This window comes from Salvelinus fontinalis, chromosome 30, assembly GCF_029448725.1.
Source record: "Salvelinus fontinalis isolate EN_2023a chromosome 30, ASM2944872v1, whole genome shotgun sequence".
Lineage (NCBI taxonomy): Eukaryota > Metazoa > Chordata > Actinopteri > Salmoniformes > Salmonidae > Salvelinus > Salvelinus fontinalis.
The window spans coordinates 6,871,812-6,898,014 of NC_074694.1; the positions used below are offsets into that span (position 1 = coordinate 6,871,812).

The 26,203-nt window shown below is 42.5% G+C and overlaps 1 protein-coding gene across 2 annotated transcripts in view; it reads right to left on the reverse strand.

The window, feature by feature from the left end:
- LOC129828581 (poly(ADP-ribose) glycohydrolase-like) overlaps positions 1 to 26,203 on the reverse strand; it is a 126,289-nt gene that overhangs the window by 80,038 nt on the left and 20,048 nt on the right. For both annotated transcript variants that reach the window (XM_055889631.1, XM_055889630.1), the window contains exon 9: positions 8,260 to 8,349. In XM_055889631.1, coding sequence (XP_055745606.1) covers positions 8,260 to 8,349 — 90 coding nt within the window. The remainder of the gene's footprint in view (positions 1 to 8,259; positions 8,350 to 26,203) is intronic.

Genomic DNA, 26,203 nt, shown 5'->3' on the forward strand with positions numbered 1-26,203 from the left:
AGAGGAGTAAAATAGGAGTAGAGGAGTAAAATAGGAGTAGAGGAGTAAATGTAGTGTATATATAGAGTAAAACAGGAGTAGAGGAGTAAAATAGGAGTAGTGGAGTAAAATAGGAGCAGAGGAGTAAAATAGGAGTAGAGGAGTAAATGTAGTGTATATATAGAGTAAAATAGGAGTAGAGGAGTAACATAGGAGTAGAGGAGTAAAATAGGAGTAGTGGAGTAAAATAGGAATCGAGGAGTAAAATAGGAGTCGAGGAGTAAAATAGGAGTAGAGGAGTAAAATAGGAGTAGAGGAGTAAATGTAGTGTATATATAGAGTAAAATAGGAGTCGAGGAGTAAAATAGGAGTAGAGGAGTAAAATAGGAGTAGAGGAGTAAATGTGGAGTAAATATAGAGTAAAACAGGAGTAGAGGAGTAAATGTGGAGAAAAACAGGAGTAAAATAGGAGTAGTGGAGTAAAATAGGAGTAGAGGAGTAAAATAGGAGTCGAGGAGTAAAATAGGAGTAGAGGAGTAAAATAGGAGTAGAGGAGTAAAATAGGAGTAGAGGAGTAAATGTAGTGTATATATAGAGTAAAACAGGAGTAGAGGAGTAAAATAGGAGTAGTGGAGTAAAATAGGAGCAGAGGAGTAAAATAGGAGTAGAGGAGTAAATGTAGTGTATATATAGAGTAAAATAGGAGTAGAGGAGTAACATAGGAGTAGAGGAGTAAAATAGGAGTAGTGGAGTAAAATAGGAGTCGAGGAGTAAAATAGGAGTCGAGGAGTAAAATAGGAGTAGAGGAGTAAAATAGGAGTAGAGGAGTAAATGTAGTGTATATATAGAGTAAAATAGGAGTCGAGGAGTAAAATAGGAGTAGAGGAGTAAAATAGGAGTAGAGGAGTAAAATAGGAGTAGAGGAGTAAAATAGGAGTAGAGGAGTAAATGTAGTGTATATATAGAGTAAAACAGGAGTAGAGGAGTAAAATAGGAGTAGTGGAGGAAAATAGCAGTAGTGGAGTAAAATAGGAGTAGAGGAGTAAATGTAGTGTATATATAGAGTAAAATAGGAGTAGAGGAGTAACATAGGAGTAGAGGAGTAAAATAGGAGTAGTGGAGTAAAATAGGAGTCGAGGAGTAAAATAGGAGTCGAGGAGTAAAATAGGAGTAGAGGAGTATATGTAGTGTATATATAGAGTAAAATAGGAGTCGAGGAGTAAAATAGGAGTAGAGGAGTAGAGGAGTAAAATAGGAGTAGTGGAGTAAATGTAGTGTATATATAGAGTAAAATAGGAGTAGAGGAGTAAATTAGGAGTAGAGGAGTAAAATAGGAGTCGAGGAGTAAAATAGGAGTAGAGGAGTAAAATAGGAGTAGAGGAGTAAATGTGGAGTATATATAGAGTAAAACAGGAGTAGATGAGTAAAATAGGAGTAGTGGAGTAAAATAGGAGTAGTGGAGTAAAATAGGAGTAGTGGAGTAAAATAGGAGTAGAGGAGTAAAATAGGAGTAGAGGAGTAAAATAGGAGTAGTGGAGTAAAATAGGAGTAGAGGAGTAAATGTAGTGTATATATAGAGTAAAATAGGAGTCGAGGAGTAAAATAGGAGTAGAGGAGTAAATGTAGTGTATATATAGAGTAAAATAGGAGTCGAGGAGTAAAATAGGAGTAGAGGAGTAAAATAGGAGTAGTGGAGTAAATGTAGTGTATATATAGAGTAAAATAGGAGTCGAGGAGTAAAATAGGAGTAGAGGAGTAAAATAGGAGTAGAGGAGTAAATGTGGAGTATATATAGAGTAAAACAGGAGTAGATGAGTAAATGTGGAGAAAAACAGGAGTAAAATAGGAGTAGTGGAGTAAAATAGGAGTAGAGGAGTAAAATAGTAGTGGAGTAAAATAGGAGTAGAGGAGTAAAATAGGAGTAGAGGAGTAAAATAGGAGTAGTGGAGTAAATGTAGTGTATATATAGAGTAAAATAGGAGTAGAGGAGTAAAATAGGAGTAGTGGAGTAAAATAGCAGTAGTGGAGTAAAATAGGAGTAGAGGAGTGAAATAGGAGTAGATGAGTAAAATAGGAGTAGTGGAGTAAAATAGGAGTAGAGGAGTAAATGTGGAGTATATATAGAGTAAAATAGGAGTAGTGGAGTAAAATAGGAGTCGAGGAGTAAAATAGGAGTAGAGGAGTAAAATAGGAGTAGAGGAGTAAAATAGGAGTAGTGGAGTAAATGTAGTGTATATATAGGTGATTGAAGGAGGTCAACATAATGATTTTGGCCATTTAAAGCCCTAGTCTGTGAATCCAAAAACACCATGGTTCCTGTCTGTTCCTAAAACATGGCGATTGATTGGTTCATTCATTCCTTAAGGAGCAGGATAGACTTGGGAAAAGACAAAGGTGCGTATGAAATGGCATCCTATGGCTCTGGTCAACACTAGTGCACTATATAGGGCTCTGGTCAACACTAGTGCACTATATAGGGCTCTGGTCAACACTAGTGCACTATATAGGGCTCTGGTCAACAGTAGTGCACTATATAGGGCTCTGGTCAACACTAGTGCACTATATAGGGCTCTGGTCAACACTAGTGCACTATATAGGGCTCTGGTCAACACTAGTGCACTATATAGGGCTCTGGTCAACACTAGTGCACTATATAGGGCCCTGGTCAACAGTAGTGCACTATATAGGGCTCTGGTCAACAGTAGTGCACTATATAGGGCTCTGGTCAACACTAGTGCACTATATAGGGCTCTGGTCAACACTAGTGCACTATATAGGGCTCTGGTCAACACTAGTGCACTATATAGGGCAGTGTTTTCCAACTCCAGTCCTCTCAAACAGCACACATTTTATTGTAGCTCCGAACAAACTCAGTTGACAAGTTGAATCAGGTGTGTTTGTCTGGGGCTACAATACAATGTGTGCTGTTTGGGAGTACTGGAGTTGGGAAACACTGATATTTCAAATAGGGTGCCATTTTGGAAGCAGACAAGGCGTTGATTAAGGGAGGTCAAAATAATTAGTTTGGTCATTTTAAAACAAGGCAGCTGAATGATATTAAGTAAATGAACAAAGAGTCATTTAGGACCTACTCGTGGGATGTTGAAATCAACCAGCAGATCCTTAATCACAGTCGAGGGTCATCTATAATCTATTTAACTCAAATAGGGCTAAATTACTCATCCCGGATTGAGGGTTAGCAAATACACAATGTCTTTAACGTAAGTGGTAGTCATTTTTTGGCATAAAAATGTAAGTGAAAAAGAGCGCAGTGGAAAGAGACTAATGTAGAATAGACGATACACACACCAGAGCAGATTTGTCCTAATCGGCACAAAACCTGCTACAAAGGCACCATGACGACAGAGAACAAATCCTTTTCACAAAATAGTGGTTAAGGAAAAATGATGAAGGTCGTTTTTTGGGTCCTTGTATTCTGTTGATTTGAACAAGTGACTCTTTTGCACACCGTCATGACTTGCTGACACATTCGATACATAAATCAGAGAGCTAGATCGGCGCTAGTTCCCAATTTGGTGTTAGTCAGAGAGGAGGAGGAATGTAATGGGGACTGAGCCGATTCGGCTTGGGCCTTCCATTAATCTCTGGTCCATGCTCCAGCAGCACCTCACAGAAAACCAATAGATTTCAAGAGGCTCAATCCATCCCAGACTAGCTGACTCTTTTTACGGCCAAGTTAGCTCTAATCTGGGGGGCTCAGAATCGGGCTTGTGCTGTAGAATCTAGTTGTCCTATGCAAAATGCACATGGTCTTTCTATTTCTGGGGAGGTTCACTGATGCTCATTTCAGGGAATGGTCTTTAACATTTGAACATGTAGCCTAAGGTTTGTGAGGTATATACCGTATACCGAGGTATTTGGGGAAAAGCAACATGCTGGTTTTTACATCGTTGTTTTCCCCCCAATAACGTCAATACAGGTGAAACTATTTATTGAAAGTTTTGTTTTTTAATTGAAATACATTTGAATATTTGTAGCAACTTAAAGTAAATCCCCGCAGTCAACTTGTGCAATACCGTTAGGAGACAAAAAGCAGATTGCATTCTTCATTACACCTGTCACATTACTGTTCATTATGAACGTTAAGGGTAGTCCCCCCAGTCACATGTCACATGGTGTTTGTTTACAAAGCACACAACGACGAGAGACCGGAGCCTTGTTGTGCAGCATGTTACAGGAGGGAATTCACAGCTAAAATGTTTGCCAGTTGGATATATCTGCTAACTATTAAAGTTACCCGTCTAACATGTGAATAACGCTCTACGGTTATGTTAGGGTTGTGGCGGGCACGGAGTTGTGTCAACCGGTGATTGTCAAGCAATAACTGTAGGTCTTATGGGTAAAATGAACGTTAATTAACATTTAAAAAAGCATTTAGCATCTCCTGGCTTCCACACTGACGCAGACCTTTGGAACATCTACATTTTAAAAAGTCTAATAAATCCATGTAAAATAGAGACAAGATTTGCTTAGAATTCTGTGGCCTTATTTTATAGTACGAAGAATATAATTGAACAAAGCTGAATAAAATAGAACGGATATTTGCGCCAAACGATTTGAGGGAGTGCTCTCACGTGGGGCTATTCTGTGTTGAGCGGAAAGAAAACGAGGTACTCCTATATACTTCATTTAGAGTTATCAATGTAACTTTAGTTCTACAAATATTGGTCTATATGTTTAATACATTCTAAGGCTGCATGATGCAACTCTTATAGTGATTTTTAAAAAGTCGCTTGAAAAGGCATGAACTCTGCATTGTTTTTTTTTGTGCAGGCTGTACACACACACTACATCAGTCACTCATTGACAATTTGACAAGCACTTGATAATGCCTAGAATTTCACGGTGGCATCCCCTTTGTGTGGTCATAACGCCCCCACCCCCCAAAAAAAAATCCATGCCTTTCGTGGTCAGTGGCCGTTGTCCCCTTCACGTGATTGGGTCTTTCTCACAGGCTACAAGTGAAGACAGCCACATCGGGGATGCTCGTCCTCATCCAATTCCGAGGTGCATATTGAAGCTATTGGAAGAACCGTCTACATTTTACTTTTCCCAACAAGATGAGTAGACCTAACAAACAGCAACAGCACAGCACAAAAGTTGACCTATTCTGTGCGAGAAATAAATATTCCAAACATAGTCTGGGACAGTTGTGGGAATGCGATAGATCCCAAATGAATACAACCACTAGCATTAAAAAAAATTTAAACTTTTTATGCAATGTGGCTGACGCAATGGATCAGAACATTTAGCTTTAAATGTTGATAAACTATAAGGCTATTTCTTCACATTATAAGTGCAGCAATGCGCACATGGTAGTAGGTTATAAGTGGGAATGTCCCATTAGCTGAAAACACCATTATCAAAAGAGACCGCAAATGCAATTGCAAATGCAATTATGCATATAATGCTTTTATTATAAAGGTTTCTTATGGTGAAAATGATCTTCCCCAAACATGAAACTCACGTGCTGCTTATGTATCCCAGTTAGGCTCTACAACCCTTGTAAAGTGGATTAATGTGCTTCATTTTAAAGAAGTTATTTGGCCACTTAATTTGTGATACAAACCTTATTAAAAAACATACAGGCCTATGGGCTATGCTACATGAGGTGTGCGATTCGAAAAAAAGTTGCAAAGGCATTGTCTTTTTATGCTAGGCATCATTCCCACGTGATAAAAAATAATTCACAAGTGATAAGGCTAATATTGTCACCCATCAGACCAATCCTGATTTAATCTGGTCTTTACACACAAACACAGACAATAGTGTACACAGTTGGAGTCGGAAGTTTAGTTTTTCCACAATTCCTGACATTTAATCCAAGTAAAAATTCCCCGTCTAAGGTGAGTTAGTATCAGCACTTTATTATACGAATGTGAAATGTCAGAATAATAGCAGAGAGAGTGATTTTTGTCAGCTTTAATTTCTTTCATCACATTCCCAGTGGGTCAGAAGTTTACATACACTATTTTAGTATTTGGTAGTATTGCCTTTAAATTGTTTAACTTGGGTCAAACGTTTTGGCTAGCCTTCCACAAGCTTCCCAGAATAAGTTGGGTGGATTTTGGCCCATTCCTCCTGAAAGAGCTGGTGTAACTGAGTCAAGTTTGTAGGCCTCCTTGCTCACACACGCTTTTTCAGTTCCGCCCACAAAATTTTCTATAGGATTGCGGTCAGGGCTTTGTGATGGCCACTCCAATACCTTGACTTTGTTGTCCTTAAGCCATTTTGTAACAACTTTGGAAGTATGCTTGGGGTAATTGTCCATTTGGAAGATCCATTTGTGACCAAGCTTTAACTTCCTGACTGATGTCTTGAGATGTTGCTTCAAATATATCCACATAATATTCCTACCTCATGATGCCATCTATTTTGTGAAGTGCACCAGTCCCTCCAGCTGCAAAGCACCCCCACAACATGATGCTGCCACCTCCATGCATCACGGTTGGGATGGTGTTCTTCAGCTTGGAAGCCTCCCTCTTTTTCCTCCAAACATAACGATTGTCATTATGGCCAAACAGTTCCATTTTTGTTTCATCAGACCAGAGGACATTTCTCCAAAAAGTATGATCTTTGTCCCCATGTGCAGTTGCAAACCGTAGTCGGGCTTTTTTATGGCGGTTTTGGAGCAGTGGCTTCTTCCTTGCTGAGCGGCCTTTCAGGTTATGTCGATATAGGACTCGTTTTACTGTGGATATAGATACTTTTGTACCTGTTTCCTCCAGCATCTTCACAAGGTCCTTTGCTGTTGTTCTGGGAATGATTTGCACTTTTCACAACAAAGTACGTTCATCTCTAGGAGACAGAATGTGTCTCCTTACTGAGCGGTATGACGGCTGCGTGGTCCCATGGTGTTTATACTTGCGTACTATTGTTTGTTTTTTCTGAGGTCTTGGCTGATTTCTTTTGATTTTCCCATGATGTCAAGCAAAGAGGCACTGAGTTTGAAGGTAGGGCTTAAAATACATCCACAGGTACACCTCCAATTGACTCAGATGATGTCAATTAGCCTATCAGAAGCTTCTAAAGCCATGACATCATTTTCTGGAATTTTCCAAGCTGTTTAAAGGCACAGTCAACTTAGTGTATGTAAACTTCTGACCCAATGGAATTGTGATACAGTGAATTATAAGTGAAATAATCTGTCTGTAAACAATTGTTGGAAAAATGACTTGTGTCATGCACAAAGTAGATGTCCTAACCGACTTGCTAAAACTATAGTTCGTTTACAAGAAATTTGCGGAGTGGTTGAAAAACTAGTTTTAATGACTCCAACACAAGTGTATGTAAACTTCGGACTTCAACTGTATACTGTCAAATATATATATATATATATATATATATATATATATATATATATATATATAGTATTGAGTGTACAGCTTGTATAACAGTGTAAATTTGCTGTCCCCTCAAAATAACTCACACAGCCATTAATGTCTAAACCGCTGGCAACAAAAGTGAGTACACCCCTAAGTGAAAATGTCCAAATTGGGGACATATATATATATTATACTTATTTTTTGCATCATTAAAATGTGTATATATATATACACACACACACACATTTTAATTATGCAAAAAATAAGTATAATATATATATATATATGCGCTTTTAAATGCATCATTAAAATGTTTGTGTGTGTGTATATATAGATATACATACATATACATTTTAATTATGCATTTCAAAGCGCATATATATATTTTATACTTATTTTTTTGCACATACACATTTTAATTATGCATTGAAAAGCATACAGAATCAAACAAATCATATATGAAATTATCGCTGCTATATTACTTTCAAAAAGCACATTTCAGTCCAAAGGCTTTTTTTTTTTTTGGTGCAAATTCCCAGAGCTCAATCTTGGACTTCCCACTAGGGAGCAATGTGATTATTGACTGATTGGCTGACAGGTTTCCGGATGGCCTGCTAATGAATGTGTTCCGGCAAGAGATCTGCATTGTCCATCCAGGGCAGTGTTCCAAATAGCACCCTAATCCCTACATAGTGCACTACTTTCCACTTAAGCCCTGGATCAAAAAGTAGTGCACACGTCAAAAGTAGTTCACTATTTTAGAGAAAAAGCATGTTAACCCCACTCACAGGCATGTTGTATGTTAACCCTGATGTTGTTACCTTTGCATACAGCTTAGATAATACCGTGTCATGTTTGGAGCTTGTGTGTCGTACTAACACCCACAGCGTGTGAATGATTCAGTGGGTACACAGGACAGATCATAGACAGTTACCTTGCTACACAGCTCAGACACCCGCAGTGCTAATTGGACCATTTCAGGCAGCAGAGATCCAAACAGATGAACGACGTCAGGATCCAGCTCCTTGGAGAGGAAGAGAAGAAGTTTGGTTTTAGTTGTTTATGTTTGTTTAAAAAAAAACAAGAGCTCAGCTGTGACATTAGCCTATTGGGTTTTAAATCATGCATGAATAAACAATAACAAACCACACAGCCATGCAATCGCCATAGACAAACATTGACAGTATAATGGCTTTACTGAAGAGCTCAGTGACTTTCGACGTGGCACAGTCATAGAATGTCACCTTTCCAACAAGTAATTTAGTCAAATTTCTGCCCTGCTAGAGTGACCCCGGTCAACTGTAAGTGCTGTTAGTGTGAAGTGGAAACATCCAGGAGCAACAACGGCTCAGCCGCAAAGTGGTAGGACACACAAGCTCACAGAACGGGAACGCCGAGTGCTGAAGCGCGTAGCAGGTAAAAATCATGTCTTCGGATTGCAACATTCACTACCGAGTTCCAAACTGCCCCCAGGAAACAGCGTAAGCACATGAACCGTTCATCGGGAGCTTCATGAAATGGATTTCCATGGCCGAGCAGCAGCACACAAGCCTAAGATCACCATTATGTGCAAATGCCACAATAACTGCTTCGGCTGGAGTGGTGTGAAGTTCGCCGCAACTGGAAACGCATCGTCTGGAGTGAATCACACCACACCATCTGGCCGTCCGACGATGCCTCTGGGTTTTGGCGGATGTCAGGAGAACGCTACCTGCTCCAATGCATAGTGCCAACTGTAAAGTTTGGTGGAGGAGGAATAATGGTCTGGGGCTGTTTTTCATGGTTCGGGTTAGGCCCCTTAGTTCCAGTGAAGGAAAATCTTAACGCTACAGCATACTATGACATTCTAGACGATTCTGTGCTAACAACTTTTATGACACTAATTCGGGGAAGGCCCTTTCCAGTTTCATCATGACAATGCCCCCGTGCACAACGTGAGGTCCAAACAGGAATAGTTTTTCCGAGATCAGTGTGGAAAGGGGGGATACCTAGTCAGTTATACAACTGAATGCATTCAACTGAAATGTGTCTTCCTGAAATGTGTCTTTCAACTCAACCCCTCTGAATCAGAGGTGCGGGGGGGGGGGGGGCGGCCTTAATCGCCATCGAAGAACTTGACTGGCCTGCACAGAGCCCTGACCTCAACCCCATCGAACACCTTTGGGACGAATTGGAACGCTGACTGCGAGCCAGGCCTAATCGCTCCCGACCTCACTAATGCTCTTGTGGCTGAATGGAAGCAAGTCCCCGCAGCAATGTTCAGACATCTAGTGGAAAGCCTTCCCAGAAGAGAGGAGGCTGTTATAGCAGCAATGTTCCAACATCTAGTGGAAAGCCTTCCCAGAAGAGAGGAGGCTGTTATAGCAGCAATGTTCCAACATCTAGTGGAAAGCCTTCCCAGAAGAGTGGAGGCTGTTACAGCAGCAATGTTCCAACATCTAATGGAAAGCCTTCCCAGAAGAGTGGAGGCTGTTACAGCAGCAATGTTCCAACATCTAATGGAAAGCCTTCCCAGAAGAGTGGAGGCTGTTATAGCAGCAATGTTCCAACATCTAATGGAAAGCCTTCCCAGAAGAGTGGAGGCTGTTACAGCAGCAATGTTCCAACATCTAGTGGAAAGCCTTCCCAGAAGAGTGGAGGCTGTTACAGCAGCAATGTTCCAACATCTAGTGGAAAGCCTTCCCAGAAGAGTGGAGGCTGTTATAGCAGCAATGTTCCAACATCTAGTGGAAAGCCTTCCCAGGAGAGAGGAGGCTGTTATAGCAGCAAGGTTCCAACATCTAGTGGAAAGCCTTCCCAGAAGAGTGGAGGCTGTTACAGCAGCAATGTTCCAACATCTAATGGAAAGCCTTCCCAGAAGAGTGGAGGCTGGTATAGAAGCAATGTTCCAACATCTAATGGAAAGCCTTCCCAGAAGAGTGGAGGCTGTTATAACAGCAATGTTCCAACATCTAGTGAAAAGCCTTCCCAGAAGAGTGGAGGCTGTTATAACAGCAATGTTCCAACATCTACTGGAAAGCCTTCCCAGAAGAGTGGAGGCTGTTATAGCAGCAAAAAGGGGGGGGGACCAACTCCATATTAATGCCCATGACTTTGAAAATGAGATGTTCAGTCTCCACATACTTTTGTAGTGTATATAGAGGTCAGTCTCATCGTTCTGTGGCAGCTCCATTGACACCATCTTCATTTTAAAGTTGCATGGGCTATGCTCTTACCAACTGAGCTACAAAAAGACCAAGAGATTTACCATTACCTCTTCTCCTCTCCTCCTCTCTATACCATGTGGGTAATGGACAAGTGCACACTTCAGGAAAACAAGCCTAGAGTATTTGAGATGCATAGCCTGCAGGAGGGGCTCAAACCTTCCAAGAGGCCAAACATTGACATCTCTATCTGGCCAAACAAAACAGTCTAATGTGCTATCCAGCTGAAATGTATTGTACCCTGCCGCCTTCTACCCTGCCAAAATAAAGATAGCTAAAGCGATATTTTTAGACATTAATACAATTCATTAAATAAAAAAACGAATTCTAATCAATCAACAAGTTTCATATTCAAAACCATCAATATTGAACATTTACAAAGAACAATAGACATTTATATATTTCTCACTTCAATTTAAAGGTTTTGAAAAAAAAAAAAAATCAGGTTAAAATCCCGCTTTTACTATTTTGTTAATAATTTAGTGTGAAAATACAATTTCTGAAATGAATCCGTATTAGTAGGTTTCATCAACATGATCACGACACTCGACATGGTTCTCCCTTTATTTAAACTGTGTTCACTATGTTTCCGTAGTGACACATTTAGTAGGGTTGTAATGAATTAAGGATAATATGTCAAATATACATATATATATTCTATATACAAAGCGTGTGAGTAGTAGATATGTCTCCCTGGAACACGTGTGCTGAAAGTCTGGGGAAAAATAGGATACAAATACGAATGTTATATATATATATATATTTTTTTTAAATTTGCACCCCCTTCTGTAGAATGACCCATATAGGCCTAAGTGCTGTTATTCTATGATAGAAGATATTTACGACTATGTATTTATTTACAGTCGTATCGGCTGCCAAATGTCAGTGTGATCAATCACTGAGCAATTTCATCAAGGTTTCAGGGAGGGAGCATGGGGGGGGGGGGGGGGCGTGTGGGGGGGGGGGGGGGGGGGCTGATTAAACGTGGCTTCTTCCTCGAACAGATGATCATGAACCATGAGTGTGTGTGTGTGTGTGTGTGTGTGTGTGTGTGTGTGTGTGTGTGTGTGTGTGTGTGTGTGTGTGTGTGTGTGCACGTGCCTGCCTGCATGTGCGTCTCGTGTGTGAAGGGAGACGGGGAGAGTAGAGAAAGCGAGACTTGACTGCCGATTTAGCATTGGGCCACAGGAGGGACATTTGTATTACAGCAAACAGGGCCTGACTAAACGCTGTCATAAGTAATAACCTGGGTGAAATCATAACGGATCCCTCTGGGTATAATGAATGAAGCAGGGCCTGATGGGTAGGGACGGGAGAGATGGGATTTAGCTGAGCTAGCATTGCCCCGGGTTACCTCTAAATCACAGGGAGACAGACGATCAAATCAACTGAACTAACACTGGCTGCTTTGACTTGAAACAGGTCTATACATCACATCAAACTGAAAGTCATCAAGTAAGAGAAGAGGGGGCTGCCAGAGACCGGAGAGGGGGCTGCCGAGGAGAGGAGAGGGGGCTGCCAGAGACCGGAGAGGGGGCTGCCGAGGGGAGGGGGCTGCCAGAGACCGGAGAGGGGGCTGCCGAGGAGAGGGGAGGGGGCTGCCAGAGACCGGAGAGGGGGCTGCCGAGGAGAGGGGAGGGGGCTGCCAGAGACCGGAGAGGGGGCTGCCGAGGAGAGGAGAGTGGGCTGCCGAGGAGAGGAGAGGGGGCTGCCAGAGACCGGAGAGGAGGCTGCTGAGGAGAGGAGAGGGGGCTGCCAGAGACCGGAGAGGGGGCTGCCGAGGAGAGGAGAGGGGGCTGCCGAGGAGAGGAGAGGGGGCTGCCGAGGAGAGGGGGCTGCCGAGGAGAGGGGGCTGCCGAGGAGAGGGGGCTGCCGAGGAGAGGGGGCTGCCGAGGAGAGGGGGCTGCCGAGGAGAGGGGGCTGCCGAGGAGAGGGGGCTGCCGAGGAGAGGGGGCTGCCGAGGAGAGGGGGCTGCTGAAGATGTACAGATTCAGATTTACCACTACCTCTTCTCCCCTCTCTATATTTACCACTACCTCTTCTCTCCTCCTCTCTATATTTACCACTACCTCTCCTCCTCTATATTTACCACTACCTCTTCTCTCCTCTCTATATTTACCACTACCTCTTCTCTCCTCCTCTCTATATTTACCACTACCTCTTCTCTCCTCCTCTCTATATTTACCACTACCTCTTCTCTCCTCCTCTCTATATTTACCACTACCTCTTCTCTCCTCCTCTCTATATTTACCACTACCTCTTCTCTCCTCCTCTCTATATTTACCACTACCTCTTCTCTCCTCCTCTCTATATTTACCACTACCTCTTCTCTCCTCCTCTCTATATTTACCACTACCTCTTCTCTCCTCTCTATATTTACCACTACCTCTTCTCTCCTCCTCTCTATATTTACCACTACCTCTTCTCTCCTCCTCTCTATATTTACCACTACCTCTTCTCCCTCCTCTCTATATTTACCACTACCTCTTCTCTCCTCCTCTCTATATTTACCACTACCTCTTCTCTCCTCCTCTCTATATTTACCACTACCTCTTCTCTCCTCCTCTATATTTACCACTACCTCTTCTCTCCTCTCTATATTTACCACTACCTCTTCTCTCCTCCTCTCTATATTTACCACTACCTCTTCTCTCCTCCTCTCTATATTTACCACTACCTCTCCTCCTCTCTATATTTACCACTACCTCTTCTCTCCTCCTCTCTATATTTACCACTACCTCTTCTCTCCTCTATATTTACCACTACCTCTTCTCTCCTCCTCTCTATATTTACCACTACCTCTTCTCTTCTCCTCTCTATATTTACCACTACCTCTTCTCTCCTCCTCTCTATATTTACCACTACCTCTTCTCTCCTCTCTATATTTACCACTACTCTCTCTCCTCCTCTCTATATTTACCACTACCTCTTCTCTCCCCTCTCTATATTTACCACTACCTCTTCTCTCCTCCTCTCTATATTTACCACTACCTCTTCTCTCCTCTCTATATTTACCACTACCTCTTCTCCCCTCTCTATATTTACCACTACCTCTCCTCTCTCTATATTTACCACTACCTCTCCTCCTCTCTATATTTACCACTACCTCTTCCTCCTCTCTATATTTACCACTACCTCTTCTCTCCTCCTCTCTATATTTACCACTACCTCTTCTCTCCTCTCTATATTTACCACTACCTCTCCTCCTCTCTATATTTACCACTACCTCTCCTCCTCTCTATATTTACCACTACCTCTCCTCCTCTCTATATTTACCACTACCTCTTCTCCCCTCTATATTTACCACTACCTCTTCTCTCCTCCTCTCTATATTTACCACTACCTCTTCTCTCCTCTATATTTACCACTACCCCTCCTCCTCTCTATATTTACCACTACCTCTTCTCTCCTCTCTATATTTACCACTACCTCTTCTCTCCTCCTCTCTATATTTACCACTACCTCTTCTCTCTCCTCTCTATATTTACCACTACTCTCTCTCTCCTCTCTATATTTACCACTACCTCTCCTCCTCTCTATATTTACCACTACCTCTCCTCCTCTCTATATTTACACTACCTCTTCTCTCCTCTCTATATTTACCACTACCTCTCTCTCCTCTCTATATTTACCACTACCTCTCCTCCTCTCTATATTTACCACTACCTCTCCTCCTCTCTATATTTACCACTACCTCTCTCTCCTCCTCTCTATATTTACTACTACCTCTTCTCTCCTCTCTATATTTACCACTACCTCTTCTCCCCTCCTCTCTATATTTACCACTACCTCTCCTCCTCTCTATATTTACCACTACCTCTCCTCCTCTCTATATTTACCACTACCTCTCCTCCTCTCTATATTTACCACTACCTCTTCTCTCCTCCTCTCATATTTACACTACCTCTTCTCCTCTCTCTATATTTACCACTACCTCTTCTCCTCCTCTCTATATTTACCACTACCTTCTCCTCCTCTCTATATTTACCACTACCTCTTCTCTCCTCTCTATATTTACCACTACCTCTCTCTCCTCTCTATATTTACCACTACCTCTTCTCTCCTCCTCTCTATATTTACCACTACCTCTTCTCTCCTCCTCTCTATATTTACCACTACCTCTTCTCTCTCTCTAATTTACCATACTTCTCTCTTATATTACACTACCTCTCTTTATATTTACCATACCTCTCTCCTCTCTATATTTACCACTACCTCTTCTCTCCTCCTCTCTATATTTACCACTACCTTCTCTCCTCTTATATTTACCATACCTCTTCTTCTCTCTCTATATTTACCACTACCTTCCTCCCTCTAATTTAACTACCTTCTCTCCCTCTCTATATTTACCACTACTTCTCTCCTCCTCTCTATATTTACTACTACCTCTTCTCTCCTCTCTATATTTACCACTACCTCTTCTCCCCTCCTCTCTATATTTACCACTACCTCTCCTCCTCTCTATATTTACCACTACCTCTCCTCCTCTCTATATTTACCACTACCTCTCTCCTCTCTATATTTACCACTACCTCTTCTCTCCTCCTCTCTATATTTACCACTACCTCTTCTCCCTCCTCTCTATATTTACCACTACCTCTCCTCCTCTCTATATTTACCACTACCTCTTCTCCCTCCCTCTCTATATTTACCACTACCTCTCCTCCTCTCTATATTTACCACTACCTCTCCTCCTCTCTATATTACACTACCTCTCCTCTCTCTATATTTACCTACTACCTCTTCTCTCCTCTCTATATTTACCACTACCTCTTCTCCTCCTCTCTATACTTTACCCTACTACCTCTTCCTCCTCTCTATATTTACCACTACCTCTTCCTCCTCTCTATATTTACCACTACCTCTTCCTCCTCTCTATATTTACCACTACCTCTCTCTCCTCTCTATATTTACCACTACCTCTCCTCCTCCTCTCTATATTTACCACTACCCTCTCTCCTCCTCTCTATATTTACCACTACCTCTTCTCTCCCCTCTCTATATTTACCACTACCTCTCTCCTCTCTATATTTACCACTACCTCTTCTCTCCTCTCTATATTTACACTACCTCTTCTCTACCTCTCCTCCTCTATATTTACCACTACCTCTTCTCTCCTCCTCTCTATATTTACCACTACCTCTCTCTCTCCTCTCTATATTTACCACTACCTCTTCTCTCCTCCTCTCTATATTTACTACTACCTCTTCTCTCCTCTCTATATTTACCACTACCTCTTCTCCCCTCCTCTCTATATTTACCACTACCTCTCCTCCTCTCTATATTTACCACTACCTCTTCTCTCCTCCTCTCTATATTTACCACTACCTCTTCTCTCCTCCTCTCTATATTTACCACTACTCTCTCCTCCTCTCTATATTTACCACTACCTCTCCTCCTCTCTATATTTACCACTACCTCTCCTCCTCTCTATATTTACCACTACTCTTCTCTCCTCCTCTCTATATTTACCACTACCTCTTCTCTCCTCCTCTCTATATTTACCACTACCTCTTCTCTCCCTCTATATTTACCACTACCTTCTCCTCCTCTCTATATTTACCACTACCTCTTCTCTCCTCCTCTCTATATTTACCACTACCTCTCCTCCTCTCTATATTTACCACTACCTCTCCTCCTCTCTATATTTACCACTACCTCTTATCTCCCCTCTCTATATTTACCACTACCTCTCCTCCCCTCCCCTCTATATTTACCACTACCTCTTCTCTCCTCTCTATATTTACCACTACCTCTTCTCTCCTCCTCTCTATATTTACCACTACCTCTCCTCCTCTCTATATTTACCACTACCTCTTCTCTCCTCCTCTCTATATTTACCACTACCTCTTCTCCTCTCTATATTTACCACTACCTCTCCTCCTCTCTATATTTACCACTACCTCTTCTCTCCTCTATATTTACCACTACCTCTTCTCCTCTCTATATTTACCACTACCTCTTCTCTCCTCCTCTCTATATTTACCACTACCCTCTCTCCTCTCTATATTTACCACTACCTCTTCTCTCTCCTCTCTATATTTACCACTACCTCTTCTCTCCTCTCTATATTTACCACTACCTCTTCTCTCCTCTCTCTATATTTACCACTACCTCATCCTCCTCTATATTTACCACTACCTCTCCTCTCTATATTTACCACTACTTCTTCTCTCCTCTATATTTACCACTACCTCTTCTCCTCTCTATATTTACCACTACCTCTTCTCTCCTCCTCTCTATATTTACCACTACCTCTTCTCCTCTCTATATTTACCACTACCTCTTCTCTTCTCCCCTCTATATTTACCACTACCTCTTCTCTCCTCCTCTCTATATTTACCACTACCTCTTCTCTTCTCCTCTCTATATTTACCACTACCTCTCTCTCCTCCTCTATATTTACCACTACCTCTTCTCTCCTCCTCTATATTTACCACTACCTCTTCTCTCTCCTCTCTATATTTACCACTACCTCTTCTCCCTCCTCTCTATATTTACCACTACCTCTCTCCTCTCTATATTTACCACTACCTCTTCTCTCTCCTCTCTATATTTACCACTACCTCTTCTCCTCCTCTCTATATTTACCACTACCTCTTCTCCTCTCTATATTTACCACTACCTCTTCTCTCCTCCTCTCTATATTTACCACTACCTCTTCTCTCCTCCTCTATATTTACCACTACCTCTTCTCTCTCCTCTCTATATTTACCACTACCTTTCTCTCTCCTCTCTATATTACCACTACCTCTCCTCCTCTCTATATTTACCACTACCTCTTCTCCTCTCTATATTTACCACTACCTCTTCTCTCCTCCTCTCTATATTTACCACTACCTCTTCTCCTCTCTATATTTACCACTACCTCATCTCCTCTATATTTACCACTACCTCTTCTCCCCTCTATATTTACCACTACCTCTTCTCTCCTCCTCTCTATATTTACCACTACCTCTTCTCTCCTCCTCTCTATATTTACCACTACCTCTTCTCTCCTCCTCTCTATATTTACCACTACCTCTTCTCTCCTCCTCTCTATATTTACCACTACCTCCCCTCCTCTCTATATTTACCACTACCTCTTCTCCTCTCTATATTTACCACTACCTCTTCTCTCCTCCTCTCTATATTTACCACTACCTCTTCTCTTCTCCTCTCTATATTTACCACTACCTCTTCTCCCTCCTCTCTATATTTACCACTACCTCTTCTCCCTCTATATTTACCACTACCTCTTCTCTCCTCCTCTCTATATTTACCACTACCTCTTCTCCTCCTCTATATTTACCACTACCTCTTCTCCTCTCTATATTTACCACTACCTCTTCTCCCTCCTCTCTATATTTACCACTACCTCTCCTCCTCTCTATATTTACCTCTTCTCTTCTCCTCTCTATATTTACCACTACCTCTTCTCCCCTCCTCTCTATATTTACCACTACCTCTCCTCCTCTCTATATTTACCACTACCTCTTCTCTCCCCTCTCTATATTTACCACTACCTCTCCTCCTCTCTATATTTACCACTACCTCCCCTCCTCTCTATATTTACCACTACCTCTTCTCCTCTCTATATTTACCACTACCTCTTCTCTCCTCCTCTCTATATTTACCACTACCTCTTCTCTTCTCCTCTCTATATTTACCACTACCTCTTCTCCCCTCCTCTCTATATTTACCACTACCTCTTCTCCCCTCTATATTTACCACTACCTCTTCTCTCCTCCTCTCTATATTTACCACTACCTCTTCTCCTCTCTATATTTACCACTACCTCTTCTCCTCTCTATATTTACCACTACCTCTTCTCCCCTCCTCTCTATATTTACCACTACCTCTCCTCCTCTCTATATTTACCTCTTCTCTTCTCCTCTCTATATTTACCACTACCTCTTCTCCCCTCCTCTCTATATTTACCACTACCTCTCCTCCTCTCTATATTTACCACTACCTCTTCTCTCCCCTCTCTATATTTACCACTACCTCTCCTCCTCTCTATATTTACCACTACCTCTTCTCCCCTCCTCTCTATATTTACCACTACCTCTTCTCCCCTCTATATTTACCACTACCTCTCCTCCTCTCTATATTTACCACTACCTCTTCTCTCCTCCTCTCTATATTTACCACTACCTCTTCTCTCCTCCTCTCTATATTTACCACTACCTCTTCTCCTCTCTATATTTACCACTACCTCTTCTCCTCTCTATATTTACCACTACCTCTTCTCCCCTCCTCTCTATATTTACCACTACCTCTCCTCCTCTCTATATTTACCTCTTCTCTTCTCCTCTCTATATTTACCACTACCTCTTCTCCCCTCTATATTTACCACTACCTCTTCTCCTCTCTATATTTACCACTACCTCTTCTCTTCTCCTCTCTATATTTACCACTACCTCTTCTCTCCTCCTCTCTATATTTACCACTACCTCTTCTCTCCTCCTCTCTATATTTACCACTACCTCTCCTCCTCTCTATATTTACCACTACCTCTCCTCCTCTCTATATTTACCACTACCTCTTCTCTCCTCCTCTCTATATTTACCACTACCTCTTCTCCCCTCCCCTCTATATTTACCACTACCTCTTCTCTTCTCCTCTCTATATTTACCACTACCTCTTCTCCCCTCTATATTTACCACTACCTCTTCTCCTCTCTATATTTACCACTACCTCTTCTCTTCTCCTCTCTATATTTACCACTACCTCTTCTCTCCTCCTCTCTATATTTACCACTACCTCTCCTCCTCTCTATATTTACCACTACCTCTTCTCCTCTCTATATTTACCACTACCTCTTCTCTCCTCCTCTCTATATTTACCACTACCTCTCCTCCTCTCTATATTTACCACTACCTCTCCTCCTCTCTATATTTACCACTACCTCTTCTCTCCTCTCTATATTTACCACTACCTCTTCTCCCCTCCCCTCTATATTTACCACTACCTCTCCTCCTCTCTATATTTACCACTACCTCTTCTCTCCTCCTCTCTATATTTACCACTACCTCTTCTCCCCTCCTCTCTATATTTACCACTACCTCTCCTCCTCTCTATATTTACCACTACCTCTCCTCCTCTCTATATTTACCACTACCTCTCCTCCTCTCTATATTTACCACTACCTCTCCTCCTCTCTATATTTACCACTACCTCTTCTCTCCTCCTCTCTATATTTACCACTACCTCTCCTCCTCTCTATATTTACCACTACCTCTTCTCCTCTCTATATTTACCACTACCTCTTCTCCTCTCTATATTTACCACTACCTCTCCTCCTCTCTATATTTACCACTACCTCTCCTCCTCTCTATATTTACCACTACCTCTTCTCCCCTCCTCTCTATATTTACCACTACCTCTCCTCCTCTCTATATTTACCACTACCTCTTCTCCTCTCTATATTTACCACTACCTCTTCTCCTCTCTATATTTACCACTACCTCTTCTCCTCTCTATATTTACCACTACCTCTTCTCTCCTCCTCTCTATATTTACCACTACCTCTTCTCCTCTCTATATTTACCACTACCTCTTCTCCTCTCTATATTTACCACTACCTCTCCTCCTCTCTATATTTACCACTACCTCTTCTCCTCTCTATATTTACCACTACCCCTCCTCCTCTCTATATTTACCACTACCTCTTCTCCCCTCTCTATATTTACCACTACCTCTTCTCTCCTCCTCTCTATATTTACCACTACCTCTTCTCTCCTCCTCTCTATATTTACCACTACCTCTTCTCTCCCCTCTCTATATTTACCACTACCTCTTCTCTCCTCCTCTCTATATTTACCACTACCTCTTCTCTCCTCCTCTCTATATTTACCACTACCTCTTCTCTCCTCCTCTCTATAATTACCACTACCTCTTCTCTCTTCCTCTCTATATTTACCACTACCTCTTCTCTCCTCCTCTCTATAATTACCACTACCTCTTCTCCCCTCTCTATATTTACCACTACCTCTCCTCCTCTCTATATTTACCACTACCTCTTCTCTCCTCCTCTCTATATTTACCACTACCTCTCCTCCTCTCTATATTTACCACTACCTCTCCTCCTCTCTATATTTACCACTACCTCTTCTCTCCTCCTCTCTATATTTACCACTACCTCTTCTCTCCTCCTCTCTATATTTACCACTACCTCTTCTCCTCTCTATATTTACCACTACCTCTTCTCCTCTCTATATTTACCACTACCTCTTCTCCCCTCCTCTCTATATTTACCACTACCTCTCCTCCTCTCTATATTTACCTCTTCTCTTCTCCTCTCTATATTTACCACTACCTCTTCTCCCCTCTATATTTACCACTACCTCTCCTCCTCTCTATATTTACCACTACCTCTTCTCTCCTCCTCTCTATATTTACCACTACCTCTTCTCTTCTCCTCTCTATATTTACCACTACCTCTTCTCTCCTCCTCTCTATATTTACCACTACCTCTTCTCTCCTCCTCTCTATATTTACCACTACCTCTTCTCTCCTCCTCTCTATATTTACCACTACCTCTTCTCTCCTCCTCTCTATATTTACCACTACCTCTTCTCTCCTCCTCTCTATATTTACCACTACCTCTTCTCCTCTCTATAATTACCACTACCTCTCCTCCCCCTCTCTATATTTACCACTACCTCTTCTCCCTACATCCCTATCTATCTTTCATCTCCCCCCCCCCCCCCCATCTATCTATGCTGTACATCAAGGTATTAGCTTGCCAGTTGTCCCAAAAATACATATTGTGGGTGTGTGTGTGTGGGGTGCATATTCTAGAATCTGGTACCTCATATTTCTGTTTTTTGATTTCATAAAAACAAGCGACTCCTGATACAAGTGCACGTCGCTTCAATTTTATTGTGAGGAAAAATATGGCCGCTACATATACAAAAGTTTGTGTATTCGGCTATTTCAACCACACCCGTTGCTGGCAGGTGTATACAAATCGAGCACACAGCAATCTCCATAGACAAGCATTGGCAGTAAAATGGCCTTACTGAAGAGCTCAGTGACTTGTCATAGTATGTCAACAAGTCAGTTCGTCCAATTTCTGCCTTGCCAGAGCTGCCCTGGTCAACTGTAAGTGCTGTTATTGTGAAGTGGAAACGTCTAGGAGCAACAACGGCTCAGCCGCGAAGTGGTCGGTCACAAAAGCTCGTAGCACATAAAAATGGTCTGTCCTCGGGTTGCAACACTCACTACTGACTGCCTCTGGAAGCAACGTCAGCACCAGAACTGTTTGTCGGGTGCTTCATGAAATGGTTTTCCATGGCCTGAACGAGCAGCCTCACAACAGCCTAAGTTAATCATGCGTAATGCCAAGTGTCGGCCGGAGTGGTGGAAAGCTCGCCGCCATTGGACTCTGGAGCAGTGGAAACGTGTTCTCTGGAGTGATGAATCACACTTCACCATCTGGCAATCCAACAGAGAAATATGGGTTTGGCAGATGTCAGGAGAACGCTACCTGCCCCAATACATAGTGCCAACTGTAAAGTTTGGTGGTGCCGTGTGGCTCAGTTGGTAGAGCATGGCGCTTGCAACGCCAGGGTTGTGGGTTCAATTCCCACGGGGGGACCAGGGTTCAATTCCCACGGTGGGACCAGGATGAATATGTATGAACTTTCCAATTTGTAAGTCGCTCTGGATAAGAGCGTCTGCTAAATGACTTAAATGTAAATGTGGTGGATGAGGAATAATGATCTGGGGCTGTTTTTCATGGTTCAGACTAGGTCGCTTAGTTCCAGTGAAGGGAAATCTTAACACTACAGCATACAATGACATTCTAGATGATTCTGTCCCTCCAACTTTGTGGCAGCAGGTTGGGGAACGCCCTTTGCTGTTTCAGCATGACAATGCCCCCGTGCACAAAGCGAGGTCCATACAGAAATGGTATGTTGAAATCGGTGTGAAGAACTTGAATGGCCTGCACAGAGCCCTGACCTCAACCTCATCGAACGCCGAATGTGAGCCAGGCCAAATCGCCCAACATCGGTACCCGACCTCATTAATGCCATTATTTTTTACATGTGTGTGAACTGTTGGAGCTAGACACATAAGCATTTTGCTACACCCTCAATAACATCTGCTAAATATGTATGTGTGACCAGTAAATTTGATTTGAATGGAATTAAGTCCCTCAGCAATGTTCCAACATCTAGTGGAAAGCCTTCCCAGAAGAGTGGAGGCTGTTATAGCAGCAACGTTCCAACATCTAGTGGAAAGCATTCTCAGAAGAGTGGAGGCTGTTATAGCAGCAATGTTCCAACATCTAGTGGAAAGCCTTCCCAGAAGAGTGGAGGCTGTTATAGCAGCAATGTTCCAACATCTAGTGGAAAGCCTTCCCAGAAGAGTGGAGGCTGTTATAGCAGCAATGTTCCAACATCTAGTGGAAAGCCTTCCCAGAAGAGTGGAGGCTGTTATAGCAGCAATGTTCCAACATCTAGTGGAAAGCCTTCCCAGAAGAGTGGAGGCTGTTATAGCAGCAATGTTCCAACATCTAGTGGAAAGCCTTCCCAGAAGAGTGGAGGCTGTTATAGCAGCAAAAGGTGGGGGGGAACAACTCCATAATAATGACCATGATTTTGGAATGAGATGTTCGGCGAGCAGGTGTCCAGACTTTTGTGTATATCCTATTTGTCAATGTAAAACAAATTTAAATAATTCATTCTATTAACATGATTTATGACATAAGTGTTTTGCAAATCAATTTGACAGGTTTAAGAACGGAATAATGCATTGTGTTTCTCTGTGACATCATATGACGTCAGGCAGCTGTTTCCCTCCGACAGCCTACTAAACGCTGCCTTTATGTGGAATGGGATTAAATGAGTTCTCTTGACTTCTGTTCCCCCCTGCGTGTATATCTGCCGACACAGCATTGCCATTCTCATACAGACTGTACATTTATATCAATTACATTTTGTCCCTAAAGATAAAGAAAAAGGGAAAGAGGGGGATACCTAGTCAGTTGTACAACTGAATGCATTAAACTGAAATGTATCTTCAGCATTTAACCCAACCACTCTGAATCAGAGAGGTACGGGGGGGGGGGGGGGGGGCTGCTTTAATCAACATCCACGTCTTCGGCGCCCGGGGAACAGTGGGTTAACTACATTGCTCAGGGCACGGGGAACAGTGGGTTAACTGCCTTGCTCAGGGCCCGGGGAACAGTGGGTTAACTGCCTTGTCAGCTCGGGGATTCAATCCAGCAACCTTTCGGTTACTAGCCCAACAGCTCTAACCACTAGGCTACCTGCCGTCTTGACACACTTGAAATAGGGAGGAATATATAGAATAGTGAAGACATCAAAACTATGAAAATAACACATATGGAATCATGTAGTAACCAAAAAAAAAGTGTTAAACTAATCCAAATATATTTTATTTTTGAGATTCTTCAAAATAGCCACCTTTTGCCTTGGACAGCTTTGCAAATACTTTGAAGAATCTGAAATATATTTAGATTTGTTTAACACTTTTTTGGTTACTACATGATTGGTGTTATTTCAGAGTTTTAACGTCTTCACTATTATTCTACAACGTAGAAAATAGTAAATCTTTTGACTTGTAGTGTCTTTTCTTGAGACGAGAAACAAACAATAATGAAAATGTGTCTTTTCAAACAATTCTATTCTCTTGTAGCTCTACCGGAGCTGTGTTAGAAGAACACAGAGCTGTAGAGAGAACGACACACCACTCTAACATCAGTTGATGACTAGACTTTATAAACCAATTGACTGCTCAGTCAAGATGTCACCAGTCTTTTCTAAAAGGAATATTTCTACTGCTACAATTCAGGCAAATTGATCCCATTTCCCTAGTGACGGTTAGCTAGATAGCAGGCAAATTGATCCCATTTCCCTAGTGACGGTTAGCTAGATAGCAGGCGGGTGCTGATGTCGTGTATATTTGGAGGTTCTCTCTGACTGGTCTGCTGTAGCCTGGTCCCAGATGGGTAAGTGTTGTCTTGCCAACTCATATTGTGATCGTCAGCAAGAGAGCACAAAAGATTTGGGATCAAGCAAGGACTGTAGCTACAGTAACACAGCCACTAGACAGGGCAGGGGCCAACTGGCGACAGATAAGAGAGAGAAAGAGAGAGAAAGAGAGAGAGAGAGAGAGAGAGACACAGACACAGGCAGACAGAAACAAGCAGACAGAGGGAGAGACAAAGAGAGGGAGAAACAAAGAGGGAGAGACAAAGAGAGGGAGAAACAAAGAGAGGGAGAAACAAAGAGGGAGAGACAAAGAGAGGGAGAGACAAAGAGAGGGAGAGACAAAGAGAGGGAGAGACAAAGAGAGGGAGAGAGAGAGATGAGTAGAGGATGGCGAGTTTGCCACTAGATAAGACAGAGAGATGAGTAGAGGATGGCGAGTTTGCCACTAGATAAGACAGAGAGATGAGTAGAGGATGGCGAGTTTGCCACTAGATAAGACAGAGAGATGAGTAGAGGATGGCGAGTTTGCCACTAGATAAGACAGAGAGATGAGTAGAGGATGGCGAGTTTGCCACTAGATAAGACAGAGAGATGAGTAGAGGATGGCGAGTTTGCCACTAGATAAGACAGAGAGATGAGTAGAGGATGGCGAGTTTGCCACTAGATAAGACAGAGAGATGAGTAGAGGTTGGCGAGTTTGCCACTAGATAAGACAGAGAGATGAGTAGAGGATGGCGAGTTTGCCACTAGATAAGACAGAGAGATGAGTAGAGGATGGCGAGTTTGCCACTAGATAAGACAGAGAGATGAGTAGAGGATGGCGAGTTTGCCACTAGATAAGACAGAGAGATGAGTAGAGGATAGCGAGTTTGCCACTAGATAAGACAGACAGCCAATAAGGCAGCAACACTGAATATATCCAGGTCGTCGCTGGGCTGCATGGTCCTGTAAATTATCTATCAAATCAAATTTTATTAGTCACTTGTGCCAAATACAACAGGTGTAGACCTTACAGTGTAATGCCTACTTACAAGCCCTTAAACCAACAAAGCAGTAAAAAAAATAAAAAATACAGATAAGAATTAGGGGGAAAAAGTAACAAGTAATTAAAGAGCATTAGTAAAATAACAATAGCGACACTATATACAGAGGGGTACCGGAACTGAGTCAATGTGCGGGGGCACCGGTTAGTTGAGGTAATATAGAGATATAGGTAGAGTTATTAAAGTGACTATGCATAGATGATAACAGCAGAGAGTAGCAGCGGTGTATAAGAGGGGGGGGGGGGGGGGGGGGGGCAATGCAAATAGTCTGGGCAGCCCTTTGATTAGGTGTTCAGGAGTCTTATGGCTTGGGAGGGGGGGGGGGGGAGCTGTTTAGAAACCTCTTGGACCTAGACTTGGCGCTCCGGTACCGCTTGCTGTACGGTAGCAGAGAGAACAGTCTATGACTAGGGTGGCTGGAGTCTTGCACAATTTTTAGGGTTCTTCCTCTCACACCGCCTGGTATAGAAGTCCTGGATGGCAGGAAGCTTGGCCCCAGTGATGTACTGGGCCGTTCGCACTACCCTCTGTAGTGCCTTGCGGTCGGAGGCAGAGCAGTTGCAATACCAGGCAGTGATGCAACCAGTCAGGATGCTCTCGATGGTGCAGCTGTAGAACATTTTGAGGATCTGAGGACCCATGCCAAAACTTTTCAGTCTCCTGAGGGGGAATAGGTTATGTCGTGC